Raw genomic sequence first — 24,787 nt, 5'->3', positions numbered from 1 at the left:
GATTTGTTGCTCATTGTCCCTCCTGCATGAGCTCCATAGAGCCACAGCCCCTGCCACCTCCTGTTTGGCTTACCTCCATGCCCTGTTTCTCTCCGTTGTTACCTATTCTCTTTCCTTTTGGGTGACAAGTCTTTGAGAAGAGCAGGCCCTGGAGCCCTTTTAGTCAGTGCATGGAGTGGCTCCTTGACCTATCTCATCCAACCAGTCTCTGGGAGAGGAGCTTAGTCCTTGGTCGTGGTGGTGGTGTGGAGACACATGTCATCATGGTGGCGCCTCTCCACTGATGGTGGCTTTTCTTTTCCCTTTTAGAGTGCCCGGTGAAGAATGTGATGGGATCAGTAGCATGTCTTCGGAGAGCGGCCCTGGGACGAGATTAAGAAATCTGCCCGTAATGGGGGATGGACTAGAAACTACCCAAATGTCTACAACGCAGGCCCAAGCCCAACCCCAGCAAGCCAACGCAGCCAGCACCAACCCCCCGCCCCCGGAGACCTCCAACCCCAACAAGCCCAAGAGGCAGACCAACCAACTGCAATATCTGCTCAAAGTGGTGCTCAAGACACTATGGAAACACCAATTTGCGTGGCCTTTCCAGCAGCCTGTGGACGCCGTCAAGCTAAACCTCCCTGTGAGTAGCTTGGGCAGGAACCCAGAGTAGCATCTTCCAGGGCTCTTTTTACACTGCTCCTGGGGAGGATAGACTTTAGGGCAGGGTAGAGATATGCTTGAGTTGTGAAAGCATGAGACCCAGCTCTGAACTCCAGCACCCTCTGGCCCTAGAGTGAGTGGTTTCAGCAATCCTGATGAGTGGCGATGAGGAAGAATAGAGAACGTGCTTATTGGCTTAAGCAGATTAGGATCCCAGGATGTATTGTGTAGAGAGCAATTGAAACAAAGGTAAAGGAATACTTGCAGTTTTCCTTTGATTCCGTGGGTAGCTGAAGTGGGAGCACTTCTGTCCCCTCTCTTCTCAGGTGCTCCTAACCTTCCCAGAAGTAGATGCGGTTGGTCAAACCATGCAAGAGAAGGCTGGCTTGCTGCAGGAGCAATCCTCTTCTGGTACTGGCGCCATCACTATCACTCAGAGCATAGGGCAGGAAAGGTAGTTGATTATTTCCCAGGGAGCAAGTTCATGGAAGTGGCCTGGCTAAAGGCCGGATATGGGTGCATCTTTGGCCCAGCTGCCTTTCTGCATGCCCTCATGCCTACCCGCCCCTTCGTGGCTATACTGCACTAGCTCTTGGTGTTTTTTTTGTTTTGTTTTTTTGTACTCTCTGCCTCTTCTCTCTTTAGAGAGGTTTCTGTTTGTCCACATTCCTAGCAAATGATTCTGGAAACTTGACTTGTAACCCTAACTGAACCTCAAGGAACAAATGGAATAAATGCTTTAATATTTTCTTCAAATGCTTTTAATTGTTTTTTTCTTCAAAGCATCAAGGACTGAATGTCTTTAAGTTGCCCTCTGCTGTTTGCCAAGTCCCATCCCTACACCTCCAACCCCTGGACCAGGAATTGGAATTAGATAACCCAGGCAGCGGTTTATGAGTGCTAGAGCTAGCTATATAGCTGTAGGACCCTCCGCCTTAGCCAGGCATCCAGTTTCAAGTAGGATGAACACACTGGCATGATTCTCCTGGCTTAAAGGCCACTATATCTGTGACAACTGTCCAGTGCTATCTGTTTGCTGAATACATGTCATGTGCACTTGAGAAGAGAGAGTCAGGAGAGGGCACTGCAGGCCTGAGTCATGAACCGGCTCAGGAAAGAGGGTGGAGGCAAAAGAGGGTCCTCACCAAATTTGGACTTCAGAGGCCACACTTGTCATTGACTATAACAAGGTCTAGAGGCAGCTGACCTATCACTAGAGGGAAGCTCTTGGGAGAGCTTGCTACTCTGGTCTCTGGTTGAGCTGGTTGTGCAGGGTCCACAGATGAGGGTGATCTTCCTAGAGCAAATACAAAAAATGGGTGAGAAGAAGCCCTGGGATGGAAACCAGGGAGGAGGTGGGAGCTTGCAGAGGGGAGCCAGGAGACCTACCAACAGAGCAGTCCCCCATGTCTCCACATTGGAGGCTACATGGGGGCCAGAAATGAGGATTCCGACCTGACCCTCCTGTTGGCCTTTAGGAAGGCATTGGTGACCTTAGGAAGATGTGACGCAGAAGTAGAAACCAGATTCTCGACGGTGTGAATGAGAAGGTGAGGACACGAAGCCATCATTCAAAGAAATTTGGCTTTGAAGGGAAACGCGGCAGGGTCAGAACAAAGAAGGGGTTGGTTTGTATAGGGTGATGCAGAGGGCTGAGAGGGTGAGGCAGACAGGAGAAAAGGGCACTGGGGGACCCTGGATTTTTAGGCAGCAGCATCCCGGCCAATGGGACAGCCACAGGGGCGGGTTGTCTATTAGATCAAGGATTCTACTTCTCTCTGTGACTGTTGACATCACCCTCAGCAGTTCTGATATAGGAAGGAGAGGCGGATGGACAGTGGCACTGATCTAGTATCTTTAGGGAGGTAGGAATAGTGAGAAGTAGACCCAGGGGGGGAGGGTGGTGGTGGTGGTGGTGGGTGCTGGTAGGCTGGGAGCAATGTCATGCTAAAGCCCAGTTTTTTAGGGGACTCAACCCCCGACCCCTCCACCTCCCACTTTAGGAGATGTTAATAGGCTCACCCGAAAAAGGTTTCCTTTCCTTTTTTTTCCTGTTTTCTGATGCCTTCCAGATCTTCACCTCCATTTTGGTCTCTGGTTCTTGTTGGACGTTTCACTAGAATGCCTGCCTCTTTCAAATTCAGTACACATGTATGGTTGGATTGTCATGCCACTAAACCCACTGCCTCCTTGTCAGTCCCTTCTCCCTACCACCCCCCTTTTGTCTTCATCCCACCTCCTCCCTTGTCCTCTATCCTCAACCACTGTCCTGTTTACCCTTGAGTCACTTGACACACTGGTCACTTCAAGCACCTGACACCCTCTAAGAGACCTCTGACCATAAATAAAATCTGGATTTCCATTGGGACAGATATATCTGGACTTGATTCTCTTGGGAGAGGTGATCAGAGCACAGTATAATGTAGAAAGTCTGGTTCAGTCTCCCCTTTGAGGCCTCTTGGCCAAGATGCCTAGAGCTGGGATCTGTGTGAGCTGGTGATTTTTGTTCCTTTTCTTCTGGGTGTCAAAGCAACTCAAAACCTCACACCCCCAGCTTGCCTTTTCAGTACTGCCCACCACTGTTCCCACGTGCGACGTTGGCACATGCTAACAGATAGGCCTTCCCCTGCCATAGGCTTCCACTTGGACTTGGTTTTGATACCCCATTCAAGCCTAATTATGGGGTTCTTGGTGGGGCTAGGTGGCTGCATGCAGGTCCCCTGCCTGGCTCTCTGGTCCTTCCACCTGGAAACCTAGGTGCTGCCTGTTCTGTCCCCAAATTCCCCTATGGTGGTTTTTAAAAATAAACATTTGGTTTTAGTATTCTAGACTTAGAAGAAAGCTGTGGCGATAGTAGTGTTTGATCCAAAGGGCTTGTGGACATCTATGCCTGCCATCTGGCTCCTTCTGTTTGGCACTTGTAGAATAAGATCCAAGGGTTTGAGGGGGGTCTGTGAAGGCTGTTGCAGATTCCTCATTTGGCAGGTAACCTGTTTAGTGCTTACTTGTACCAGATACTAATGGGTCCTTAGTGGTAGACTGTGTACAAGTAAAAGAAGTGAAAGGCCAGTGAATTTGACTGAAGGTGGAGGTCTGCTCCATGATTGTTTAGTGTGACAAGAAGTAAGGGATCCAATTGTTAGGGGTGAGCTCCACTGCTGGTTCCATTGGAGTTTGCATTTTATGGACGCATAAAATTTCACATTGTGGAGAGAAAGTAGAACCTGCCACAAGTGGTTTTACTAGATAAGAACTGCTTTTTAAAAGGCTGTATGTTCTCCCCATTATTTATTTAAAATGGAAGGTCACTTTAACATACAAAAAAAAAAAAAATAGATCTCAGTAAAGACATCCTGTTCCCAGACAGGGCAGTGGCAACCTTGAACGTTTTTCCTCCAAATTACCACCTAGCATTTGGGAATCCTTCGCTGGTTTACTTTATCTTGGGGTCTCCTTGAAATTGTTCACTGACACCATGGAAGAGCTTCGGGCTGTGCATCTGTGGAGTGACCTGTGAGATCTGCAGGCCCAGCTATGAGTGCTGTGTGACTGCAGAGGTGACACTGGCCTTTTGCTCTCTCTGCTCTCCAGGATTACTATAAGATCATTAAAACACCTATGGATATGGGAACAATAAAGAAGCGCTTGGAAAACAACTATTACTGGAATGCTCAGGAATGTATCCAGGACTTCAACACTATGTTTACAAATTGTTACATCTACAACAAGGTGAGATGTTGGGGCCAGTGTCCAGCTGCCCTGTGGGGAGGAAGAGGCGGATATGTCTGAAGCCCATAGGCAGGGGTGTTGGAGTAGATTGGAGTCTGACAGAGGACACTTAGAAGCAGGGGTAATGGAACCCATGGTCTTGCCTGTGACTGTGTTTCTTTTGCGGGGAGAGGGGTGCTCTGTGTTTTCTGAGCCGTCCTTGTTAGCTTGAAGCATGTGCTGCTTATGCCCTTGGGACTTAGGTTCTTGAGTATGTGTAGTAGAGAAGGTGTGAGAAGAACAGTGAGGACTTGTTAAAAAGTCCATTTGGATGATGTAAATTGTCAAGAAGTCTACAAAATGTATGCTCAAACAAACCTTGATGTGAGAGAGGGGGCAATGGGGCCTGCCTCATTTAGAACTGTGAACATGACTATTGTCAACTTGTAGCAATAGAAGCAAGTATCCCCCAGTCTTATGTGTAGACCTGAAGATCACTTCTTAACCCAGTAGCCAAACCTTTAGACTCGGCTGTGCCATGAAGCCAGATCATTTATTATTTACAGTTCAGACCACACATGTGATTAAAACCAACCCTTTCAAATAGAACGACCCTGGAGGGAGACACTATACAGAAATCACCTTTTGACCTCTGCTGGTGTAGTGGGTAAAATTGCCCAGAAGAGATGGGTAGGTGAGTTTCTTGAAGTTTACCACATTTTTTAAAAGTCTCAGCTCTCACTATTAGATTTAAGCAAAATGTGCACAGATGAGGTTCTCAGTTTAGAGCTGAGTGGGAACAGCATATTACAGACTAGGGGAGATTGGGGATCTGTAAGGCAATATGAGATGGTCATTGCCCGGAGCCCCAGTGAGCTGCCTTGGAATACACTGGGGAACATGGTTGGAGCCCTGCTAACGTATCTGTAGCAGGAAATCATGTGTAAATCAAGTATATCTAGTGAAGTTGAATTGTATTAAAAGAAGGGCCCCTGTGTCTGATTGATAGATTGTTAGATGTTTAAGGCATAAGGATGGTTTCTCAGATGGGCCAGTGCTTAAAAGGCTAAAGAGGGAGGTGCTGGCTCAGCAGACGTGCAGGTACATGAGACTGTGATGCCTAGTGGTATTAGCTGTGTTGTGGGCCTTTGGGGTTCATCTTGGGGAACCTGAATATGATGCTTCACATTTTGGGCAGAGGGGGTGGCACAATGTGGAGAATTCTTGCTCTGCTTAGAAGTTGGGGCGGGGGAGGGGGATTCTGACCCTCACCCTGCATGTCCCTTCCAGCCTGGAGATGACATAGTCTTAATGGCAGAAGCTCTGGAGAAGCTCTTCTTGCAAAAAATCAACGAACTGCCCACAGAAGAAACAGAGATCATGATAGTTCCAGCAAAAGGAAGAGGACGTGGGAGGAAAGAAGCAGGTAGGGGCCCCCACACTGAGATAACGAGGAAATGGCTTCATTTCTCCCCCATTGTTTGCCCCTCTCCACTCCAGTAGAAGACTAGCAGTGGTAGGAAGATGGCTGCTGGTTGGATACAGTTGGACCAGGTTCAGTGGTGGACCTGCCCCAGCGGGTTCCACGACTGTGTAACCCTCCCCCAAAGTAGAAATAATTGAGCCCTGCCTTTTTTGATGGACTTCAGTTTAAGAAGAAAGTGTAACTTCTCTAAAATATTTTTAAATTATGTGAATTCTTTACCCTGCCAGCACCATAGATAGTCTCTGCTTTTTCATTTTAGAGAAAAGAAATTAATCTGACCAAAGGCATTTTTAACTAAAACCCAATCTTAGAGTCTTGGGGGTTTGTTATCTGAATTATCTTAATGTGCTTGTGTTGGAGCCCTGCCTGTTTTTTGGCGCCCAAACTTTTAGTCTGCCTTGCCTATCTCAGTGCCTATTTTCGCCTTCTGCATCTTGCCGTTCATGGTTCCTTGCTGCAAAACGGTGATGCTTGCAAGGTGGCCATGCTGTGAGCTATTTGCTTCTCGCAGGAGCCAGCTTTCACCTGGCTTCCCACCGCACTCAGGAGAAGTGGTGACTTCATGGGAGCAATGGGAGTTAGTTGCCCTGGAGTTAGTTGCCCTGGAATGCTGAGGGGTAGCCGAGGAGAGCTGGTCTCACGTCACCGCTTAACCACAGAACCTGCCTGCATGTGGGGGCAGACATAGGGCTTCGTATGTCTGGGCTCACCCGCACGGCTGCAGGGAGGCAGCAGCTGGCCAGTCTCCCTGTGGCTCAGGGAAGTGGGAGCTTGCCAGTTTGCAGAAGCCTTGGTCATGGCTTCTGATGCCTGCCCCCTACCAGGAACACTTGCTCAGAGGCAGTGCTTCTGGGAATGAGGACAGCACTGCCCAAAACTGCCAAGAAACATTTTTCTGCTCTTCATCCGCAGTCCTAGTGCTGACTCTCAATGTGTGTTTCCTCCTTCAGTCCAGCCCTCCCTGCTTATGAAGGGTCTTTGTGCCCAAGAGGATACTTGCAGCCCAAGACCCCCAGGAAGTGTGAATGCAATGCACCCACCACTACTGAAACCCTTTCTCCCCACCCCGTCCCAGCAGGTGGACAGACTTAGCTGAGGTCTGGGGTGTTTGAGATGTTTTCTCTTAGGCAAATAGCTGTGGTGACACTGTGTGCCACGTCTATGAAGATCTGTGCTCACCATATGTGGCAATGTCCCCAGGAGGTCCGCTTGCATGTGTCGGGTACAGCATCTAACCACCTGTCCCTTTTATGGTTGGTAGGGCCGGCAAAACCTGGCGTCTCTACGGTACCAAACACAACGCAAGCATCGACTCCTCCGCAGACACAGACCTCTCAGCAAAACCCTCCACCTGTGCAGGCCACACCTCACTCCTTCTCCACCATCACCCCAGACCTCATTGTCCAGACCCCTGTCACAGTGGTGCCTCCCCAGCCACTGCAGACTCCCCCACCTGTGCCCCCTCAACCCCCACCCCCACCAACTCCCCAACCTGTGCAGAGCCATCCACCCATCATTGCGGCCACCCCACAGCCTGTGAAGGTGAGTGTCCCTTAGGTGCTTGTGTGTGGCCCAGCCCGACCACTGGTGGGCTCCTACCACCTCAGCTAGCGCCCTCCCACCCCTACTCCTTGATTTGTAGCAGTGAGCCTTGCAGGAGATAGCTACCCATCCTTGCCAGTGCTTCATGAACAGCGTGTCCTGGCTCCCAAGGGCACTTGTGAGTGTTGGGGGTTTGGGGAGAGGATTAACTCAGCATAGTCCAGAAGCTACTGACCCAAAGATCCCATAGTGGAGGCACTGTCTCCTGAGGTTGTTGACCCCCTCCCATTTCTGATTTAGACCATGCATGTTGACAGAGGCTAGCTAAATAGTTTCTGAAACGTGCCTTCCAAGGTGGCCTAGAGGCAGGCTCGGATCTGGGAATCCCCCAATAATGAGTAGGAAGCTGTGTCAGGATTGTTTTGTTGGCCTTTGATGAGCAAATATAGTGCTCAATGGCATGCATTCTGCCCCTAGCAGGGCCTGTTCCAGCTGCAGAGCAGAGTGGTGGGACACGCTCTCCTATTCCTTGGGAGGGTTGGGACCATAGGAAGGACCTGGTCTCAGGAGTGACTTTGAGGGCTCGAAATGCCAACCACACCCTTGACTGTGCTTATCTCTTCTGTGCTTTCTGCAGACAAAGAAGGGTGTTAAGAGGAAAGCAGACACCACCACCCCCACTACCATCGATTCCATTCATGAGCCACCTTTGCTGCCCCCAGAGCCCAAGACCACCAAGCTGGGCCCCCGGCGGGAGAGCAGCCGGCCTGTGAAGCCCCCAAAGAAGGATGTGCCCGATTCACAGCAGCACCCAGCACTGGACAAGAGCAGCAAGATCTCAGAGCAGCTCAAGTGCTGTAGCGGCATCCTCAAGGAGATGTTCGCCAAGAAGCATGCCGCCTATGCTTGGCCTTTCTACAAGCCCGTGGACGTGGAGGCGCTGGGCCTTCATGACTACTGTGACATCATCAAGCATCCCATGGATATGAGCACAATCAAGGTGGGCCAGCAGGTGTCCATGAGGCCAGGGAAGACCCCAGAACTGTGCCCCAGCAGCTCTCTAGCCGCCTCACCAGCCCAAAGGAGTGAAGCTCCCCCTTCTGGGAACTGTAGGGACATACTCCTAGACCAGTGATGGCAAACGTTTTGAGCTCGGAGTGTCAGCATTTTGAAAAACCCTAACTTAACTCTGGTGCCGTGTCACATATAGAAACTTTTTGATATTTGCAACCATAGTAAAACAAAGACTTATATTTTTGATATTTATTTTATATATTTAAATGCCATTTAATAAAGAAAAATCAACCAAAAAAATGAGTTCGCCTGTCACCTCTGACACGCATGTCATAGGTTCGCCATCACTGTCCTAGACAATGAGGCAGTTTTGGTCAGACAGCAGTGCTGCTTCCTAGTCTTAGGAAAAGAGCCCTCTTGGGCCTTGGGGCCCAGTGCCCACTGGCACCTTGCATACAGTAGATGCTCCAGAGAGTGTGGGGGCTGGTGACTTTGTCAGGCTGTGTCATGGGGAGGGCCTTGCTGTCTTCTCTCGGTAGGAGGCACATGACAAACACTGGCATTTCATCACTGTCATATTCTGAAGCCTTCTGGTTTTATTGTAAGCTTTTTTTGCATTTTTCTTCTGAGAGTGGAGTAAGCCTTCCCAAACATGGGGTGGGCACAGCGGGGACAACTATGTTCCTTTTGACCAATGTTTTGTCCTGTGTCACCAAAACAAGTTTTATACACCTGGTCATAACAGGGCCCAGCCCTACCTTTTCAATTCTGGCTTAAGCTCTGCCTCTGGATTCTATGTCCACTTCTCCCTTAGCCAGGCAAAGTGACCACATGGGTGGATTTCCAGCCCTGAGAATTGCTGTTGAGTGTCTCCTTTTCCACCTGGCACTGAGAACTAGGGTGATGACCTCTTTCCATGATCTGGGTTAAATCCCCACTTGCTCCTGCTAGCAGCCCTCCCTGTTGCCACCTTCCACCAGCAGGGGCAGACACAATCTGTCTTGTCTTTCCAGTCTAAACTGGAGGCCCGTGAGTACCGTGATGCTCAGGAATTTGGTGCAGATGTCCGGTTGATGTTCTCCAATTGCTACAAGTACAACCCTCCTGACCACGAAGTTGTAGCCATGGCCCGAAAGCTCCAGGTGAGGCTCTGGGAAGCTCCTGGGCAGGCCAGGCCTCTGTGGGCCTTGGCAGACTTTATCTCTGTCACTCACTTTTGGCATATGCCACACTGCTTTGGAATAGTGGACTCCAGATAACACCTACATTTCATGTTAAGATCGTTTCATTATAATTAAAGCAGGGGTGTTGGTTGGGGTTTGGGCCTTGGGCATTTTGGGTTTTATTTGGGGTATCCCACTGAAAGCCCCCATCTCCCTTGCATTTGGTTGTCCTTGGTTGTAAGAGTGTGTGTGCTGTTCATGGCCCAATCTCTTCTCCAAAACAGACCTGTCTCAGGTCAGCGGGAGGGGGCGGGGGCGACGACACTCTTGCCAGGTAGACACTTTGTCACAGTTGTGAGCTAAAGTAACTACGTGACCTTGGGCATTTCTTTACTATAGTCCTGAAGCCATGGCTTGCCTTCCAACTGCAGAGCCTCTGCTTTCAGATGTTCCATGTGTTCACCATGCCCTAATGGGATTCATGGTCCCTCAAGTGGATCCTGGGCTGTGCACACTGTAGCTGTGCGGGGAATGGAGGAGCAGATTATAGCATAAATGTGTGCATCACGTTCTTTGTGTGTGGTGTTTTTTAAAGGGAAACATATACACAAAGATCAACAATCTTTGGTTAGATCAGAGGTTAAATTGTGAAGAATAAAGTCACTATTTAGTATTGTTATCTGTCTTATTTATTTATTTATTTTTTAATCTTTAAAATTACACATGTAAGGCTCCAAGTTGCTTCTGCTTTTAGGGACAGATACAGCAGGTCATGGGCTAGGCCACATGCCAACACAAGGTGCAAGTGCTCTGGCTGGAGCTCAGGTCCATCTCACATCCCACGTCCAACCCTCATCTGGTGGCTGGGTGGGACTTCCTCACACTTGGCTTTTCCAAGCACTTATGAAATACTTTCAGGGCAGAAGTCAGGACTTGGAACTACTTTTGCATCTTGTGGGTCTATTCCAGTTAAAGGTCACCTGAGCCCTACTGCCCACCTGCCTCCCAGATATGTTAGCTCCACATGTTGTTTTACTGGAGCCAAGGCACAGTCTCCTCAGTTCTTTCACGTGGCCCCTGTCCTAGTCAGGGGCTGCCTTGGGTTCAAAGAATGTGTCCAGAACACTTGGGGTGGGAAAAAACCTTGTTATTAGTATGGACCTGTCTGGTTTTACTTTGTCTTAGTTTTGGGGAGGCAAGGGGGCTCTCTTTACTTAGTGCTGTTGGCTTTCTTCACATTTCTGCTGGTTCACTCTTTTTGCCATTTCCCATCCTTGAGGTAGTTCAGGCTTTATCATTTTCCTGCAATTCTCACATGTGGCCACCAGATGGCAGTGGAGCTCGCAGTATTGCACCTTGACAAACACCTAACCCTCCTCGGAGGACTGGGGCAGCTTTTCCCCAGATTGATTCCCACACACTTTATTTGCCGTCATGCAACCAGATAAACCCAAACAAGTTTTCTGCCAGCACCAAAGATTTCCTAACTTTTGTGCCTGTTTTAAGGTTGGTGTTTTCTTGTTTATTTTGCTTTTTTTTTCTTGCTTTTTTCTTCTGGGAGTGGTATAAGCATGCTTTCAAGGGCCTGGTGTTTTTTTTTTCTTTCTAATATATATTTTTATTGAATTTTAGAGAGGAAGGGAGAGGGAGAGAGAGATAGAAACATCAATGATGAGAGAGAATCATCGATCGGCTGCCTCCTGCATGCCCCACACTGAGTGGGGCTCGAGCCCACAACCCGGGCATGTGCCCTTGACTGGAATTGAACCTGGGACCCGTTAGTCCTCAGGCTGACGCTCTATCCACTGAGCCAAACCAGCTAGGGCTCAGAGCGGGTTTTACCCATAGCAAGGCCACTGATAGGCTTGTCACACAGCAGCCTTTTTCTAAACATTGATTCTAAGTACCAGGCTGGGCTGGACTGGGCAGTACACAGGTGGGTAGCCCAGCGCAGGACCATCTCCACCCCCAGCCTGCTTTGCCTGCTGCAAGGTATGGGTCACCTTATTGTTGAAAGTAACATACCCAGTGGTGTTACTGGAGGAGGGTGGGGTCTCTGAATGGCAGAGTTGAAGTGTCAAGCTCTCTGACCTCTCTCTGAAAGCCAGTTGCTGTCTGTATGGCATTGCGGGCTTTGTTTTATTTCTTTTTCTCAAAGCTCTCCTGGATCAACATGGTTTAGATCATTGGATTTCCCAGCAGGAAGGGAGAGGAGAGAGGAACAAAGCCCCAACCCTTGTTTGCCTTTGTAAGAGGTCTTGAGACCTGTTTTCTCTTAGTTAGGCTGTGCCCAAGAACTGGGATTTACCTGGGAAGTGTGATATGGAAAAGGATCTTTGTTTTCCTCTTCCAGCCTCTAAATTCTGGGCTTGGCAACTATTGTCACAAATCTCTGGGCTTGAGGTTTCCTCAGGAGCCCGAGGGTGACTTAGGACCAGAGCTATTGGTAGTACTACCCTCTCTTCTCTGTTGTGAAATAAGTGATTTAGGACGTTTAGTACCCATGTGGGCTATATGTTTATTTCAAGAAAAAGTGCAAATTAAGGTAGAATGCAATTGTGTTTATAGTACAGAAAAAAATTGAACTGAAACGTGTTGGTATTCTGTATTAGATCCTAGAGACAGGAAGCTTTTGAGGGGTGAGTGTGTGCCTGAGTATCTTTCACTCATGGCTACATCCCTAGTGGGTCTCCCACTGCCTGTATTCCATTTCTCTTTTTGTGCCCTCTGTGCCTTGGATGTGGCCAAACCCCACAGCACTATCCAGACTTGGCTGAGAGGGAGCTGGACTACACTTCCCTCCGAGGGTCTCCAGCTGCCTGGCTTTGAGTCAGTTCACTTGGAGGTCTTTGGGCACTGCGTCTTCCCAGCATCTAAGCATCTCTGTTTCATTAAAAGGGGCGAGGGTGGGGGGCAGTATACTTCCCCCGTGAATCTGATGCAGCCCGGTTAAGTGATCTGGTCAACATTCTAGCGAGAGGAGGTACTTGTTCTGAAACTAGTGTGGTTTGCTGGTGCAAAGAATCACATTGTGGTCCAGATTCATGGGGTAGGGTACAGATGATGGCATGCTGGGCGGGGAAGCTGGGTCTACCTTGAGACACACCAGGACAAGTGCTGTCTCTCTCCCCGCCCCCCATTTCCACAGCAGCCAAAACCTGTGCGGAAGAAACAGGGGCATCCTTATGGCAAGAGTAATGCTGCCTGGCAGCTGGCAGGGGAGTCTGGGCCAACAGACAGGTGGCATGAAGTATCTCCCATTTGGTAAAATGTTACTTCCTAGTAGCACTGGGTGCTGGGCCCTGCGTGCTCCTCTCCCCCTTTCATGGGGTCCTGATGCCCTGACACCTTGTCGGACACACTTCTCTCACCTGCCCCCTGCTTCTTGGAAGGAGGCCTAAACTTCCAGATGCTTGTGTAAATCACTCAGGGACCTGGGCGGAAAGGATCTTTCTCATGCCACCGGGGTCTCTGCTCTGGTGTGAAGCCGCCTTTCCCTGGCAGCCTGGGTGGTGGTTTCTGTTTACTCCTGTTTTCTCCATATCCCTTAGACCTGCTTCAGGATCGTCCAGGCCTTCCTGGAAAAGGAGCTGCCTCAGGGGAGGCCACACTGAGTGGTCTGGAGGGGAGGTGACAGCACCACAGTTGTGTGGGATGCCTGCCTGCCCTGCTGCCCAGGTGGAGGGGAAACTGGAGCTGTGTTTTCAGAGACATGAGGGCTTCTAGAGCTGGCTCTGTCAAGTGTGCTCCAGTTTGAAACAACAGTCTTGGAGCTCAATCCCATGGCCCTCCTGGGCCACACTGCTCTCTGGGGGATCAATTCACACTTAGGGAAGGCCCCTTCCATCCTATGAAATACCATGTTGACTGACTTATGCCAGGCTTAAAGCAGATCCCAATTTCCTGCTGGGAAGCCAACTTTTTCCTTCCACTTCTGCCCTCTGTCCTGGGTCATCACTGGATTTATGATAATGAAGTCCTCAAGGTAGGATGGGACCTGCCAGTTATTTAGTGAGGCGGCATATGCTGGATCACCAGGTGCTCAGGCAGGGCTGCTGTCCCCTTGAGCTCCATGACCTCACAGTCCCATCAGATTCCTGGATCTTAGAATTGGAAGGTTTCAGAGTCTCCTGGGGTGTGATCTCAAGTTCAGTAGTCCCATGGCTTCTGCTCAGGTGCTTACACCTCACAAAGCTGACACCCTCCTGGAGCTTATCCTCAGCACCTCCACATCCACTATCTTGTAACTTTCTTAACTAGCCTGGCATGCTCTGGAGACACCTTAGCCGGTGGCATGGGTCTGCTCAGGTATGTGCCCCAGAGGTGATCTGATGAGTGGGGAGGCACATCCAGCCGTATGCCTGCTGCAGCAGGGCTTGACCTCCTCACTGGCTGAGGGCTCTACCGGGTACACTTTCACCCCTGGGCCTTTGCTCATGCTGTTTTCTCTGCCTGGTACACTCTCTAAAGTTGTGGGCCCCACACCCTCCCTGCAGGAATGTGAACTGGAGGTAGACAGAGCCTCCTGCGCTGGTCACCGTTGTGTTCTGGTGCCCAGTTCCAGTATTCAGAAGGCTCCCTTGGGATGTGCTGACTGAGCGCCAATCTGACAAGAACCTTAAAGCACTCTTTCTATGGGTCCTGGTCTCAGCCCACCATTTATCAAGGATCCTCAGTGGTTGGCTGCTTCCTGCAACCTGTGTCCCTGGTCCTTACCTAGACTGTGTGCCAGGCTGTGTCAGGAGCACCTTTCTCCTCAACATGAGATTTGAGAGAGGACTGTCAGGGAGCCCTAGCCAGCATGTTGCCGTAGTGGCAGGGAAAGGGTTACCATCGGTCCAGCTCTCTGACCTTCCCGCTCACTTCCTGTTGAGTTGACCCCAGCAGCCAGTGAAGCTATAGTGACACTGGGCCACAGCCTGGTGGGGACCCAGCAGCCCTGACGGGCATGGCTTCCCCCCATCCCCACCTCCCTACCCCTCAGGATGTATTCGAGATGCGCTTTGCCAAGATACCGGACGAGCCTGAGGAGCCTATGGTGGCTGTGTCGTCCCCTGTGGTGCCACCCCCCACCAAGGTTGTGGCCCCACCCTCATCCAGTGACAGCAGCAGCGATAGTTCCTCGGACAGCGACAGCTCAACTGATGACTCTGAGGAGGAGCGAGCCCAGCGGCTGGCCGAGCTTCAGGAGCAGGTGAGGCATGACTACTTCCATCCCTGGTCCCCCCGGAATCCATGGATCAAGCATTCTCCCCAGAGGTCTCCACGAGATGATCATGGCTCTGAGTCCTGGCAAGAGCAGAATTCCCAGTGGTGCCATTGTGCTAGATCACGGGCATATTGAACGTATGCATATGTATGTCACACGTGGAGATGGGGAGATATGGCTGCTCTTTGGGCAGAAGGGAGGCTTCTGGATCCTTCCAGTGTGTAGGAGGAGGCCAGGCCAGGGGCTGCATGGTTGCTCTGCAAGCTGGCCATCGGGCCTTTAGTGCCCAGTGTGTCTGCACTCCTGCCCAGTCTCCTAGGGACCCTCCTCCTGGGCCCAGAATGGCCAAAGGGCTTTAACAGCTTATCAGTTTAGGTGGTTGCTCTGGGCACCTTTGGAGTCCAGGGCCTGGGTGGGCATGGACACTTTAGAAATCTGATGGAGTGGCAGGTCAGGCAGCTATGTACCAGCCCCAGTGATTGGCATGTGTCTTGCCTGTATATTCCATAGCTCAAAGCCGTGCACGAGCAGCTTGCAGCCCTCTCGCAGCCCCAGCAGAACAAACCAAAGAAAAAGGAGAAAGACAAGAAGGAAAAGAAAAAAGAAAAGCACAAAAAGAAAGAGGAAATGGAGGAGAATAAGAAAAGCAAAGCCAAGGAACTTCCTCCCAAAAAGACCAAGAAAAACAACAGTAGCAACAGTAACACAAGGTCTGTGCCACCCTAATGCCCCCATGGGGACCTAGCCTGCCCCAGTCAGAGGTTGATCAACTCTGCTCTTCTCCCAGGGACAAGCCTTTAGCGTTCTCCAGGTTTGTGGGGGAGTGGGGGGATGACAGGTGGAATGGTGCAGACGGCAAGGACACCACAGCAGCTCCCCTGTTAACAGTGAAGACCAGCAGGGTGGGGGAATAGAAAGGACCCATTCCAATGAAGGAGTGGAAGGGGTCCCCAGCTTCCCAGGGTACCCATTGTGTCTGCATTGTCCCTTCATAGCAAGAAGGAGCCGGTGCCCATGAAGAACAAGCCTCCTCCAGCATACGAGTCAGAGGAGGAGGACAAGTGCAAGCCCATGTCATATGAGGAGAAGCGCCAGCTCAGCCTGGACATCAACAAGCTCCCTGGTGAGAAGCTGGGCCGAGTGGTACACATCATCCAGTCGAGGGAGCCCTCACTCAAGAACTCCAACCCCGACGAGATTGAGATCGACTTCGAGACCCTAAAGCCATCCACGCTGCGGGAACTGGAGCGCTACGTCACCTCCTGTTTGCGGAAGAAACGGAAACCTCAAGGTGCCCTTGGGTTCCCCTGGGACTTGGGGGTTGGAGGGAGGTCCCAGGCAGAAGAAGGTTGGCCAAGCTGCTTTTTCCTGCCCTTCCATCAGGGAGGCCCCTATGGGCACCTCAGGTGACTCTCTTCCAGACTTGGCTTTTTCCTTGACATAGACACCCTGGAGGATTGTGACATGACACTCAACGCTGGGCTATCAGTGCCTTTCTTGACCTCTCTGGTTGATGGTCACCTGGGGCCCACCTGCACCTTGGTATTCTAAGCCTTTCTCTGAGTAGCAGCTATTTTCATCTTCAACCTCTGAAGTCTTTCCCCGCAAAGCCACACACATAGTATCCCCTCACCCCACCCTTTTGGTGCCTCTGAGGGTTGAGGCTGGGAGAGTCTTTAGGGCAGCTTTGTGCCTGCCTGCCATTCTTCTCGAGCTCAGCATGGCCCCCTCTATGAGTCTTCCAGGCAGCCCTTTCCTGTTACAAGTGTCTGTCTTGGCTCCGCTTTTGTCTTAAGACCAGTAGGACTTAGGATCCACAGCAGGGCATTGTATGCAGCCTTCATCCCAGCCCAGGCTGACTCCAGGAATCCTTGGGCCTCTTCACTCACAGCCAAGAAAGTTACTGAGGGAGCCTTAGCCTGACAGTCCTCCTCATAGGGAATTTCCTCCTCCCTGTTTCTTAATCCTGATGAACGCTGCAAAGGCGATTCTGAGAGATTGATTGGTCAGGGGCGGGGCAAGCTTCTTGAAATTCTGGTATAAACTGAGTTTTTGGCCAGCAGGCAGTAGGCTAGCATCTTATCACTGGGGAACAGGGGGCTGGTTGGGGGCTGGGATGCTGTCAGGAGCAGCCTTCTGGCTTGTGGGGCACAGACTGCCCCCTGGCTCTTCCTCCAGGCAGTGGAGTACGTGTGGGTTAAGAGCAGCCCCAGGGTTGGGCCTTGCCTGACGCAGTTCATATTGTTTTACTGCAGCCGAGAAAGTGGATGTGATTGCTGGCTCCTCCAAGATGAAGGGCTTCTCGTCCTCTGAGTCTGAGAGCACCAGCGAGTCCAGCTCCTCTGACAGTGAAGACTCCGAAACAGGTTAGGGTCCTACTCAGCATCTTGTCCCACTCCCACCTGTGTTCAGCACCGTTTGTCCTATGTGACGGTCATAAGAATTACCTGGTCACTATTTTAACTGTAACTGGGGTGGTGAGTAGCCTGGCACCCTGTTTTCTCCCTCATGGCCTGGGCTAGGAGGACACAAGTGGCTGAAGGTATTGACACTGCAGAACTGGGGTGGGGGAAAGCTGGTGAGGATATTGGGTGTTGGGGCCCAGGTGTTGGCATTGATCCTAGTGTGACCCTACGCAGCTCCACAGTCTTCCTGCATCACAGTCACATGCAGTGTGGCCACCCCAGGTAATGTGCTTCATTCAGCAGGTGTGGAGCAGTCTACTGTCAGCCCTGCTGTCCCCAGACTCGGGGCACTGCCATCCTCCTTAGAGTGTGCTCACTGCCACGTTGGTGGCTCCTAACTGCACACACTTGGACATGGGAGTCCTGTGCCTCTTTATGCTCCACGGGCCTGCACATGTGCCCAACCTGAGCAACAGTTTCAGCAACAGTTTCAGCGTGGGAGGTGGGGCAGGTGGGGATGCTGGGAGCTGCACAATGTGGGGAGAGAGGCCTTCTACCAGCTGTGTGCTTTCCTGATGATACTCAGGGGAGCAGAAGCTCAGACTTACTCAGAGAGGCTAAGGAAGAAGCCTGGCAACCACCCTGTGCTGTGAGATGGAGCCAGCTGTTTCCACGGGGTGGCTACTGCTGAGCAGACAATCTACAGACTGCTTGAGAGCTGGTCCTGGGGGCCTCGGCATGTCCCACCAGGCAAGCCGCAGTGTGCATGTCCACAGTGGGGAACGTGTGTTTGGACAACAAAGCATTTTCTTTGGTGGACCTGTCCTGTCTGGTATTTTATTCTAACTGGAAATAAACCGTAAGCTCCACTTAATCAGTTCATATAAATAAATGTGACCTTATTTTACCAAGGAGGTTTGAGGATCATTTACAGCACCTGGGAAGAGTGATGCTGCTCTGAGGCGTTGCACGCACAGGTTCCTTGCGTGGGCTCAGCCTGTTTCTGTCAGGGGAAGCTAGGGACCAGGGGCCTCTGGGCCTTGTCACTGTCCTTCTTCCCTATTACAGTAAGGGCACCAGACTTTCCAAGTGAGTGCGGGCTCACCCGCGGGGAAATTAAGAGGGTGCTGAGGGCTTTCCTGAGGCTCCAAATGCGAATTACCTCATGTTCATTGGGCCCAAATGAGATGGAATTCATTAGGCCATGTTCTGTATTTATTGAGGTATTATTGTATGCAGAGGCTAATGTGTACAGTTTGCTGGACACCTTTGTCACCATTCTTTATTTTTTTTCTAACCATCACCCCCCCCATTCCATTTTTATCCGTTTACCAGCAGGGGGCGCCCACAGCCCATGCCTGCCCAGAAAGGGCTGCCTGGCCAGGCTGCTGCCCTCTGCAGGGTGAATTGCTGTATTCCTGGGCCCAATTAGCATTCCTGGTAGCAGCTGACTTCTCACTTTGGGTGCCAGTCACACCTAGGGTTTGCCTTCACTCTGGGGTTCCTAGCAGGCTGCAACTTTTAGGGGTTTCTCATCCTTTCTCCTAAGGATTCAAGTAGTCAAAAGAAAGCACTAAAGGCTGAAATTGGCTTGGGGCCTGGTCATTAAACCAGCACATCTTGGCTGAGTGTGAACTGCTTTGGCTGATGTGGCACCTTAGGGGGCTATGACTGGCCTTTGCCCCTGCCCCCCAAGCTTAGCAGGACCGCTCCAAGGCTCCCGAGCGTCCTGCTGCCGTCTTTGTGGGGCAACCATGACGGCATTTCCAATAGCTCTCTCCTGTTGCCAACATGTTTTTCTTTCTTTCTTTTTTTTCACATTTTTCCCTCCTTTAAAGAAAGTGGAAAGATTGTGCAACAAGTAATCTGAGAATCCTGGGAACAGCTGTCTTGGCGGGAAGGAGGATGAGATTTACAGTCTCCGAGCTGCCAGCCTGCAGGCACTTGGGCTCTGGTTAACCAGCCTGACTCCAGCTTATCCCTCTTCCCATGCACCCTCCCCACCTTGGGTTTGTGAGTCTTCATTTTGCCTTCATGGTCCTGGCTTTCCTTTCCCATACGTTTGTACTGGAGAGCTCTGTTGTGGGCCAGTAGGGGCTTCTGCTCTCAGGAAGGACCCATCCTGTGAGTTTGTGTTCCTGTCGCTCAGATGCTCCAGGTCCCAAGGTGGGAGCCTGTGACCCTACACCACGGAATACAACCATTGCACCCATCCCTCACAGGAAATTGTACTCGCTTCCCAGGTAGCTCTTCCAGCAGTTGCTCATGATGGGTCCATGGAGCTGGACAGCCCTGGTTTCTGCAACCAGTTACAGGTGGTTCTGCCGGGGCAGGCATATTAGAGGTATTTTACTTGGCCTTTGGGAGCTTAAATTGTTTTTCCCTCTTGTTTCCATTTATATTGGAGCTGAAATTCCTGAAAAGGCCTATATTTTGTCACTTGTATTAATAAGTAAGTCAGTTCTGCTGATACAGCCCCGAGACATGAGTCACCAAAAGAAACTGAGCAGAGGCACTAACTCGGGGACCCCTCCTCTGGCTGCTGTTCACAGACAAGGATGCTGAGGACAGATCAGGGCATGGGACTGGTCCTCGGGGTCATGTTGCAGTTCAAGGAGGCGGTGTGCTCACAGAATAGGGGGAGGAGGGCAGGCATAGCTTTCCCAGCCCAGTCCCATGCTGCCACATGTCCTCCCACTCAGCAGCACACAGTGCTTTTAGCCTCTTCCACCACATCTTCTGAGCCCAGCTCTACTTAGGTTATGGTCTTTTGTTAAAAACAATTCTAGCTTAACGTCTGGATCTGCTTGGGAGTTCGGTGTTGGGAAGACAGAGTGAGTACAAGTGCTAGCATCCCACTGCCCCTAAGGCATCTGTAGACCTTATCTGGGCAGGCTAAGGGTGCCCCGGTTCCCCCTTTCCACTGCTGTCCCAGGTGGCTATAGCAGAGCTGTGGCTTCCCTGTCACCAGTGCTAGGATCCTGTCTACCACGCTCATGGGGCCAGGGATGTTCTAGGATACTTCATCCTGTTTCCCTCCATCATATTGCTGATGTCTGGTTCTTTTTGGGTGGGGGTAGACACACAACTTGTGTCCCTCTTAGGAGCAACCCTTGGCATCAGCTACCAGGGCTGGGACCTGGGTTCAGAGTTGTGGGGTATTTCTTTTGGGCTTGGCCTGGTCTTCTAGTTGCAGCTGGAGCACACTCCAGCTATTTTAGTCTCCTCGTTTCCTTTTCCCAGGATTGAAGCATGTGGGTGTTTTTTAATAGCTCCAGGGGGAAAGGAATGCTTTATGTTTTGGAAAGATTTGAGCTGGAAAGTGCAGGCAGAGGCCATGGGGCATTCTTCCCAGACAACCAGCCTCAGCTTCCGACACACAGAGTCTCTGAGGGCCTTGGTCCCAGTCCGCTCTTGGGATCTACTGTTGCCCGCTCCAAGGGTGTGCTGCTTGCTCTCAGGGAAGTGGAGAGGCCCCTGGTGGGGATGGGGGAGTAGGCAGAGACCTGGAGGACTGGGCTGTAGCCAGTCTGCCCACACTGCCAGGTGACCCCTCACACACCCACATGCAGCTGGCGGGATTCTGGGGTGGGGCTAGCCTTGTGGAATGTGCCCTGAGTGAGAGGCTGAGCCAGTGGGCGGGTTTTTCCCATGCGTGCACTGGGAGGCCATGGGAATGCAGTCAGTGTCCGTGCATCCGGGACTCTGGCAGAGACATCTACTCTGCTGTGTGGGTGGGAATGACCCTATGCTTCTGCCTGGTCAAGGGAGCTAAATTCCATGCCCCAGAAAAAAAAAGGACGATTTTCCTCCTTGACCTGTTTTTATTTTATTCTACACCCCGCCCCCCTTAACAGTGTCTGTAACTGATTTCTCTTTTTATAGTTTATTTTTTGTTTCTTGGGGTTTGTAGGAATGCAGAAATGAGATGTTAGTTGTAGATGCTACACCCGAGAGCCCCTGTCTTTTCTTCCCTCTACCAAAGTCCTGAGGTAGGGCCAAATCACCTTCCGAGATGGACAGCAAAGCAGCCCAGGGGGATAGGCTCAGAGTTAGTGGGGCCTGATGGCATTGAATACCAGGCTGGTAGATCAGGCAAGTGGGATAGGCCGAGGCCTCTCACGTTAAAAGACTGGTAAAGTAGATGCTATCGTTCACTCAGGTGTACATGGGACCCAATCCTGGAAGCAGTTTTAGCATAAATGGGCATGGGTGGTTTTGGAGATGTCCATGACCCTTGTAATGGCAAAGTGGGTCTGTCCCTGCTCTCAGCTGGCCAGGCTGGGGCAGGGCTTCTAGTCTCCGGCGCCGTTCTCTGGTGTCCTGTCAGCGAGCAGGGCACAGGAGGCTGGCTCGGTCTGCAGTTCTTCTGTTCTTGTGACTTGGAACGGTACATTCCACACCATTTCTCTCACACTGGTTTCTCTCTCCCTCTATGTAGGTCCTGCCTAATCATTGGACACGGACTCTTAATAAAACGGTCTTCAGTTCCAGATTCCTTCCCAGCAAGCTCTAGCTTAAGTCCATTTTCTTCTGTGAAAGGGACAGGACTCCATCAAGTTATGGAATTCCTCAGAGCCCTGGGCCTGTCCCCAGGGTGCATTAGTCATGTCCATCAGAGCAGCACACGCCTAGTCCCGCCTCCGGGAAGGCTGCCTGGCCTGGCTGGCCGCCCGGGCCTCCTGTGTACAGACTGCCTGGCTGTCCCGCCCAGCCTCCTTGGTCGTCTGGGCTCCTCTGGGTGGGTGGCATCTCCCAGAGTGATGACAATCTCGCTGCACACGCATGCGTGTGGTGCTGCTCCATGTGCAAGGCCCCATCACAAGTATGTTTTCTCTCTCTTCATCCCTCTGTCTCTTTCTGGGACTCTGGATCCTAACCACTTCCCTCCTGGACCTGGCAGTGACATGTAGCCCAGAGGAGATCTCATTCACCCTATGGAAGAAAGAACACACTAACATCTAGAGCTTTCCCAAGTGAGGAATGGGGGCTGTCCCTCAGCACGCCTTCTTTTTAGTGGCCCATGCAGCTCCATCAGCCGAAGGCTATCACCAGCCACAGCTGACTTACAGCCCCTGGAGTCCTTGCATTTTTGTTGTTCCCGTGGTTACCTATTGGGCATTTTTCCAATTTCTTTAGCCTCTTCTCCTAAAGTTGCATAGGGAAAGGCCCTCCTAGGCTGCCTTTTGTCCTTCCCAGGTGAATAGGAGCAGGCTGCAGTGGGGCTGGCCACTGGTGAGGGCATTTGGGGAGGTGGCTGTGACCTGGCCCCTGGAGCCCATCATCTCTGCCCCCGTGGTGTCAGGGTCTGGGCTAGTAGGTGAGAAAAGGTTCTCAAAAATCCAGGGCACTGGTCAGTGGTAAGGGCATCAAAGCCCTTAGAGCCAGCTCCCTACACATCTCTGAGGGACATGGCCAGTGCGAGCACCCTCCTGTTTTTTAGGCCCCTGAAATAATGGCATCTGCTGGGAGTTTGGCAGGCCAGGGTGGCCATATCATATAAGCCCTCTGAGAGGCACTGAATGGGCTTTTTTGCTCTAAAAATAAATATTGGCCCTTTTTTGGTCATGAATCCAGCATCTTAGCAGAAAACTGCCTGATGTGAAAAGTTCCCTAAGGAACAGCATCAGCCTTAAGGGAGATTTTTTATTTTTTTTTTTAATATAGTTTGTGCATACTTCAAGACCTTGCCATCTGCTGGCATCTTGGAGCCAGCCTTCTGGAACTAGAGCAGGCTTGAAGGGGTGCAGTTCACTATCCGCAGGCCCAAGCGGCTGTAGCTGCCTCAGATTGGCCTTGGCCTTGGGTTCTAGCTCTAGCCTCCCACCCCCACACCCAGCCTCTAGGGTCTTGCTGTGATGCTGGGAGTTCCAGGCTGCTCTCTGGTCCTCTGGCCAGTCAACTTCCAGTCAAGCACTATTTGCCAAACAGACTATTTTGAGTTGCCCTTTGGCCTGTGCCTGATGTGTTTCCAGTGCAGCTCGGCCTAGCTGAGGCCAGGGGTCTTTATGCCCAGAGATTCCCAAAGGACAGTTGGAAAGTGGCTGGCATTGTCTTTCTGGGAAGATTCTTAGAACAAATGGAAGCCTGGATTCCCACAGTGTCAGCCTGTGTGCCACCCCACCCTTCCCACACACTTGTACATGGGCTGTAGTCGCAGATTACAGGGTCCTTGCACCCTCTCTGTTCAGGGATCCTGTCCTCGCCCATGGGTTTTCATCTGGCAGAGAACATGGTCTTTAGACTCGAACTCTCACCTGTGCCCAGTGCCCCAGCCACAGAGCAGAGCCCACTCCTTACTGAAGACCCTGTGCTCAGGCAGTGGGAGGTGCCAGCCAGGCCTCAACTCACCAGCTGGCTTCGGGTCCTGAGGACTTGCTGAGGAGTGGGAGCCCAGGTGTCCACTGGTGCCAAGACTCTATTTAGTTCAGTTTAGGGTTCCTTACCTTTTCCCTGCCCTTACCCTCCATCCTGTCTCTTTCCCTTGATTTGGGGGGTGGGGTGGGGAGGGTGGGAGGAGGAATCAGTGTTTTAATCAGATTTTACAAAAACGTTTTAATTCTTTGTACAATTACCATCCTATGTAAAGATGACATTGTGTTCAGTTCAAGATTTTCATGGAATAAAGATCACACAGTACTTGAGGCCATCTTCATGTAACCCTTTCTAGAGAGTTTTGTGTGGGGGTGTCTTGGGGCTGGTGTGTCGTGAAGCCGTGCACCTCTGTTTTGTCTTCCTACCAGTCACTCCAACATGAGGCTCGGGCCACATGAGCCAGATGCACTCTCCCAAACAGGCTCCCGCACCCTTGGTCCCCACCGCCGGTTCTGTTAGTCCTCTGGTCCTGAGGGTGTGCTTTGTGCCTCCAGCCTCTCTTCCACTCTAAGGCTATCCTACCCGGCACTGCCACGGAGCCCTGGAGTCCTCCCAGTGACCTTTCCAAGGCAGCCAAGACTTGTTCCCTGGAACCCCCACGAGTTCTCATATGGGCCTCTCTCCCCCTCCGAGCCACCATCCCTCTTGTACGGTGGCAAAAACAGTGCTTCCCCAAGTGCACGAGATGACAGGCCAACCCAACCCTCTTCCCATGACACAGTGTCTTCTGGTCAGGATTTACCCACTGCCCTCTTCCCCCAATTACACACACACACACCAGGCTCTCCAGAAGCATGCCCAGTGTATGAACAACTGTCCCCAGCCTCCCTCGACATGCAGTTTCTGTTCATGGAATTGATGCTGGGAGAGGATCCTGTCTGGGAGGAACACCCAAGCCTCTTCCACTTTGGTGGCCACTCAGCACTGAGCTTTCCCCCAGCACGTGCAGGGTCCCTTTGGTCTGGGCCCTAGCATCTTCAGTACAATGCTTCCCCCACCCCCTACCATGTAGCTGCCAGGACCTATGGCCTTGATCCTGCAGTCGCCTAAACTGTCCCTTTGTATGTCTCAACCACAATAGTATCCTTTCCCCGGGTGTTCTGTTGTGACCCAGAGTCCTGAGCCCTGTCTCCTGGAATTTCTAGTGTCCCAGTTTGGGGCTGGGCCTACAATTCTCATGTCCCAGGTGTCCCAATTGCTGCCATTTGTATGAGGATGTGTGTCTAGCTGCCGAGGT

The 24,787-nt window shown here is 51.3% G+C and overlaps 1 protein-coding gene across 4 annotated transcripts; it reads left to right on the top strand.

Annotated features, from left to right (window-relative positions):
- Positions 1 to 309: 309 nt before the first annotated feature.
- Positions 310 to 23,835, top strand: BRD4 (bromodomain containing 4). Of its 4 annotated transcripts, none has more exons than XM_023763298.1 (11): positions 310 to 628; positions 4,240 to 4,377; positions 5,647 to 5,782; positions 7,104 to 7,384; positions 8,022 to 8,384; positions 9,412 to 9,540; positions 14,546 to 14,755; positions 15,281 to 15,480; positions 15,766 to 16,061; positions 17,026 to 17,136; positions 21,617 to 23,835. In XM_023763298.1, the coding sequence occupies exons 1-11, from the start codon at positions 344 to 346 to the stop codon at positions 21,625 to 21,627; spliced, it is 2,160 nt and encodes a 719-aa protein (XP_023619066.1). In that variant the 5' UTR covers positions 310 to 343; the 3' UTR covers positions 21,628 to 23,835. The 4 variants fall into 4 exon arrangements, with proteins under 4 accessions (XP_023619066.1, XP_023619065.1, XP_023619064.1 ...); XM_023763297.1 differs by lacking the exon at positions 21,617 to 23,835 and adding an exon at positions 17,479 to 17,624; XM_023763296.1 differs by lacking the exon at positions 21,617 to 23,835 and adding an exon at positions 17,476 to 17,604.
- Positions 23,836 to 24,787: the final 952 nt, after the last annotated feature.

Source organism: Myotis lucifugus, unplaced genomic scaffold (assembly GCF_000147115.1).
Source record: "Myotis lucifugus unplaced genomic scaffold, Myoluc2.0 scaffold_280, whole genome shotgun sequence".
NCBI classification, from domain to species: Eukaryota; Metazoa; Chordata; class Mammalia; order Chiroptera; family Vespertilionidae; genus Myotis; species Myotis lucifugus.
The sequence above is the reverse complement of the archived record's forward strand: the minus strand, read 5'-3'. Positions and strand labels throughout refer to the sequence as shown.

Excerpts from the sequence above, each read along its gene's own strand:
- BRD4 (XM_023763296.1), top strand. The coding sequence starts at position 344 with ATGTCTTCGGAGAGCGGCCCTGGGACGAGATTAAGAAATCTGCCCGTA. Across the intron at positions 5,783-7,103 it reads ACGTGGGAGGAAAGAAGCAG|GGCCGGCAAAACCTGGCGTC; the intron begins GTAGGGGCCCCC and ends TATGGTTGGTAG. Across the intron at positions 8,385-9,411 it reads TGGATATGAGCACAATCAAG|TCTAAACTGGAGGCCCGTGA; the intron begins GTGGGCCAGCAG and ends TTGTCTTTCCAG.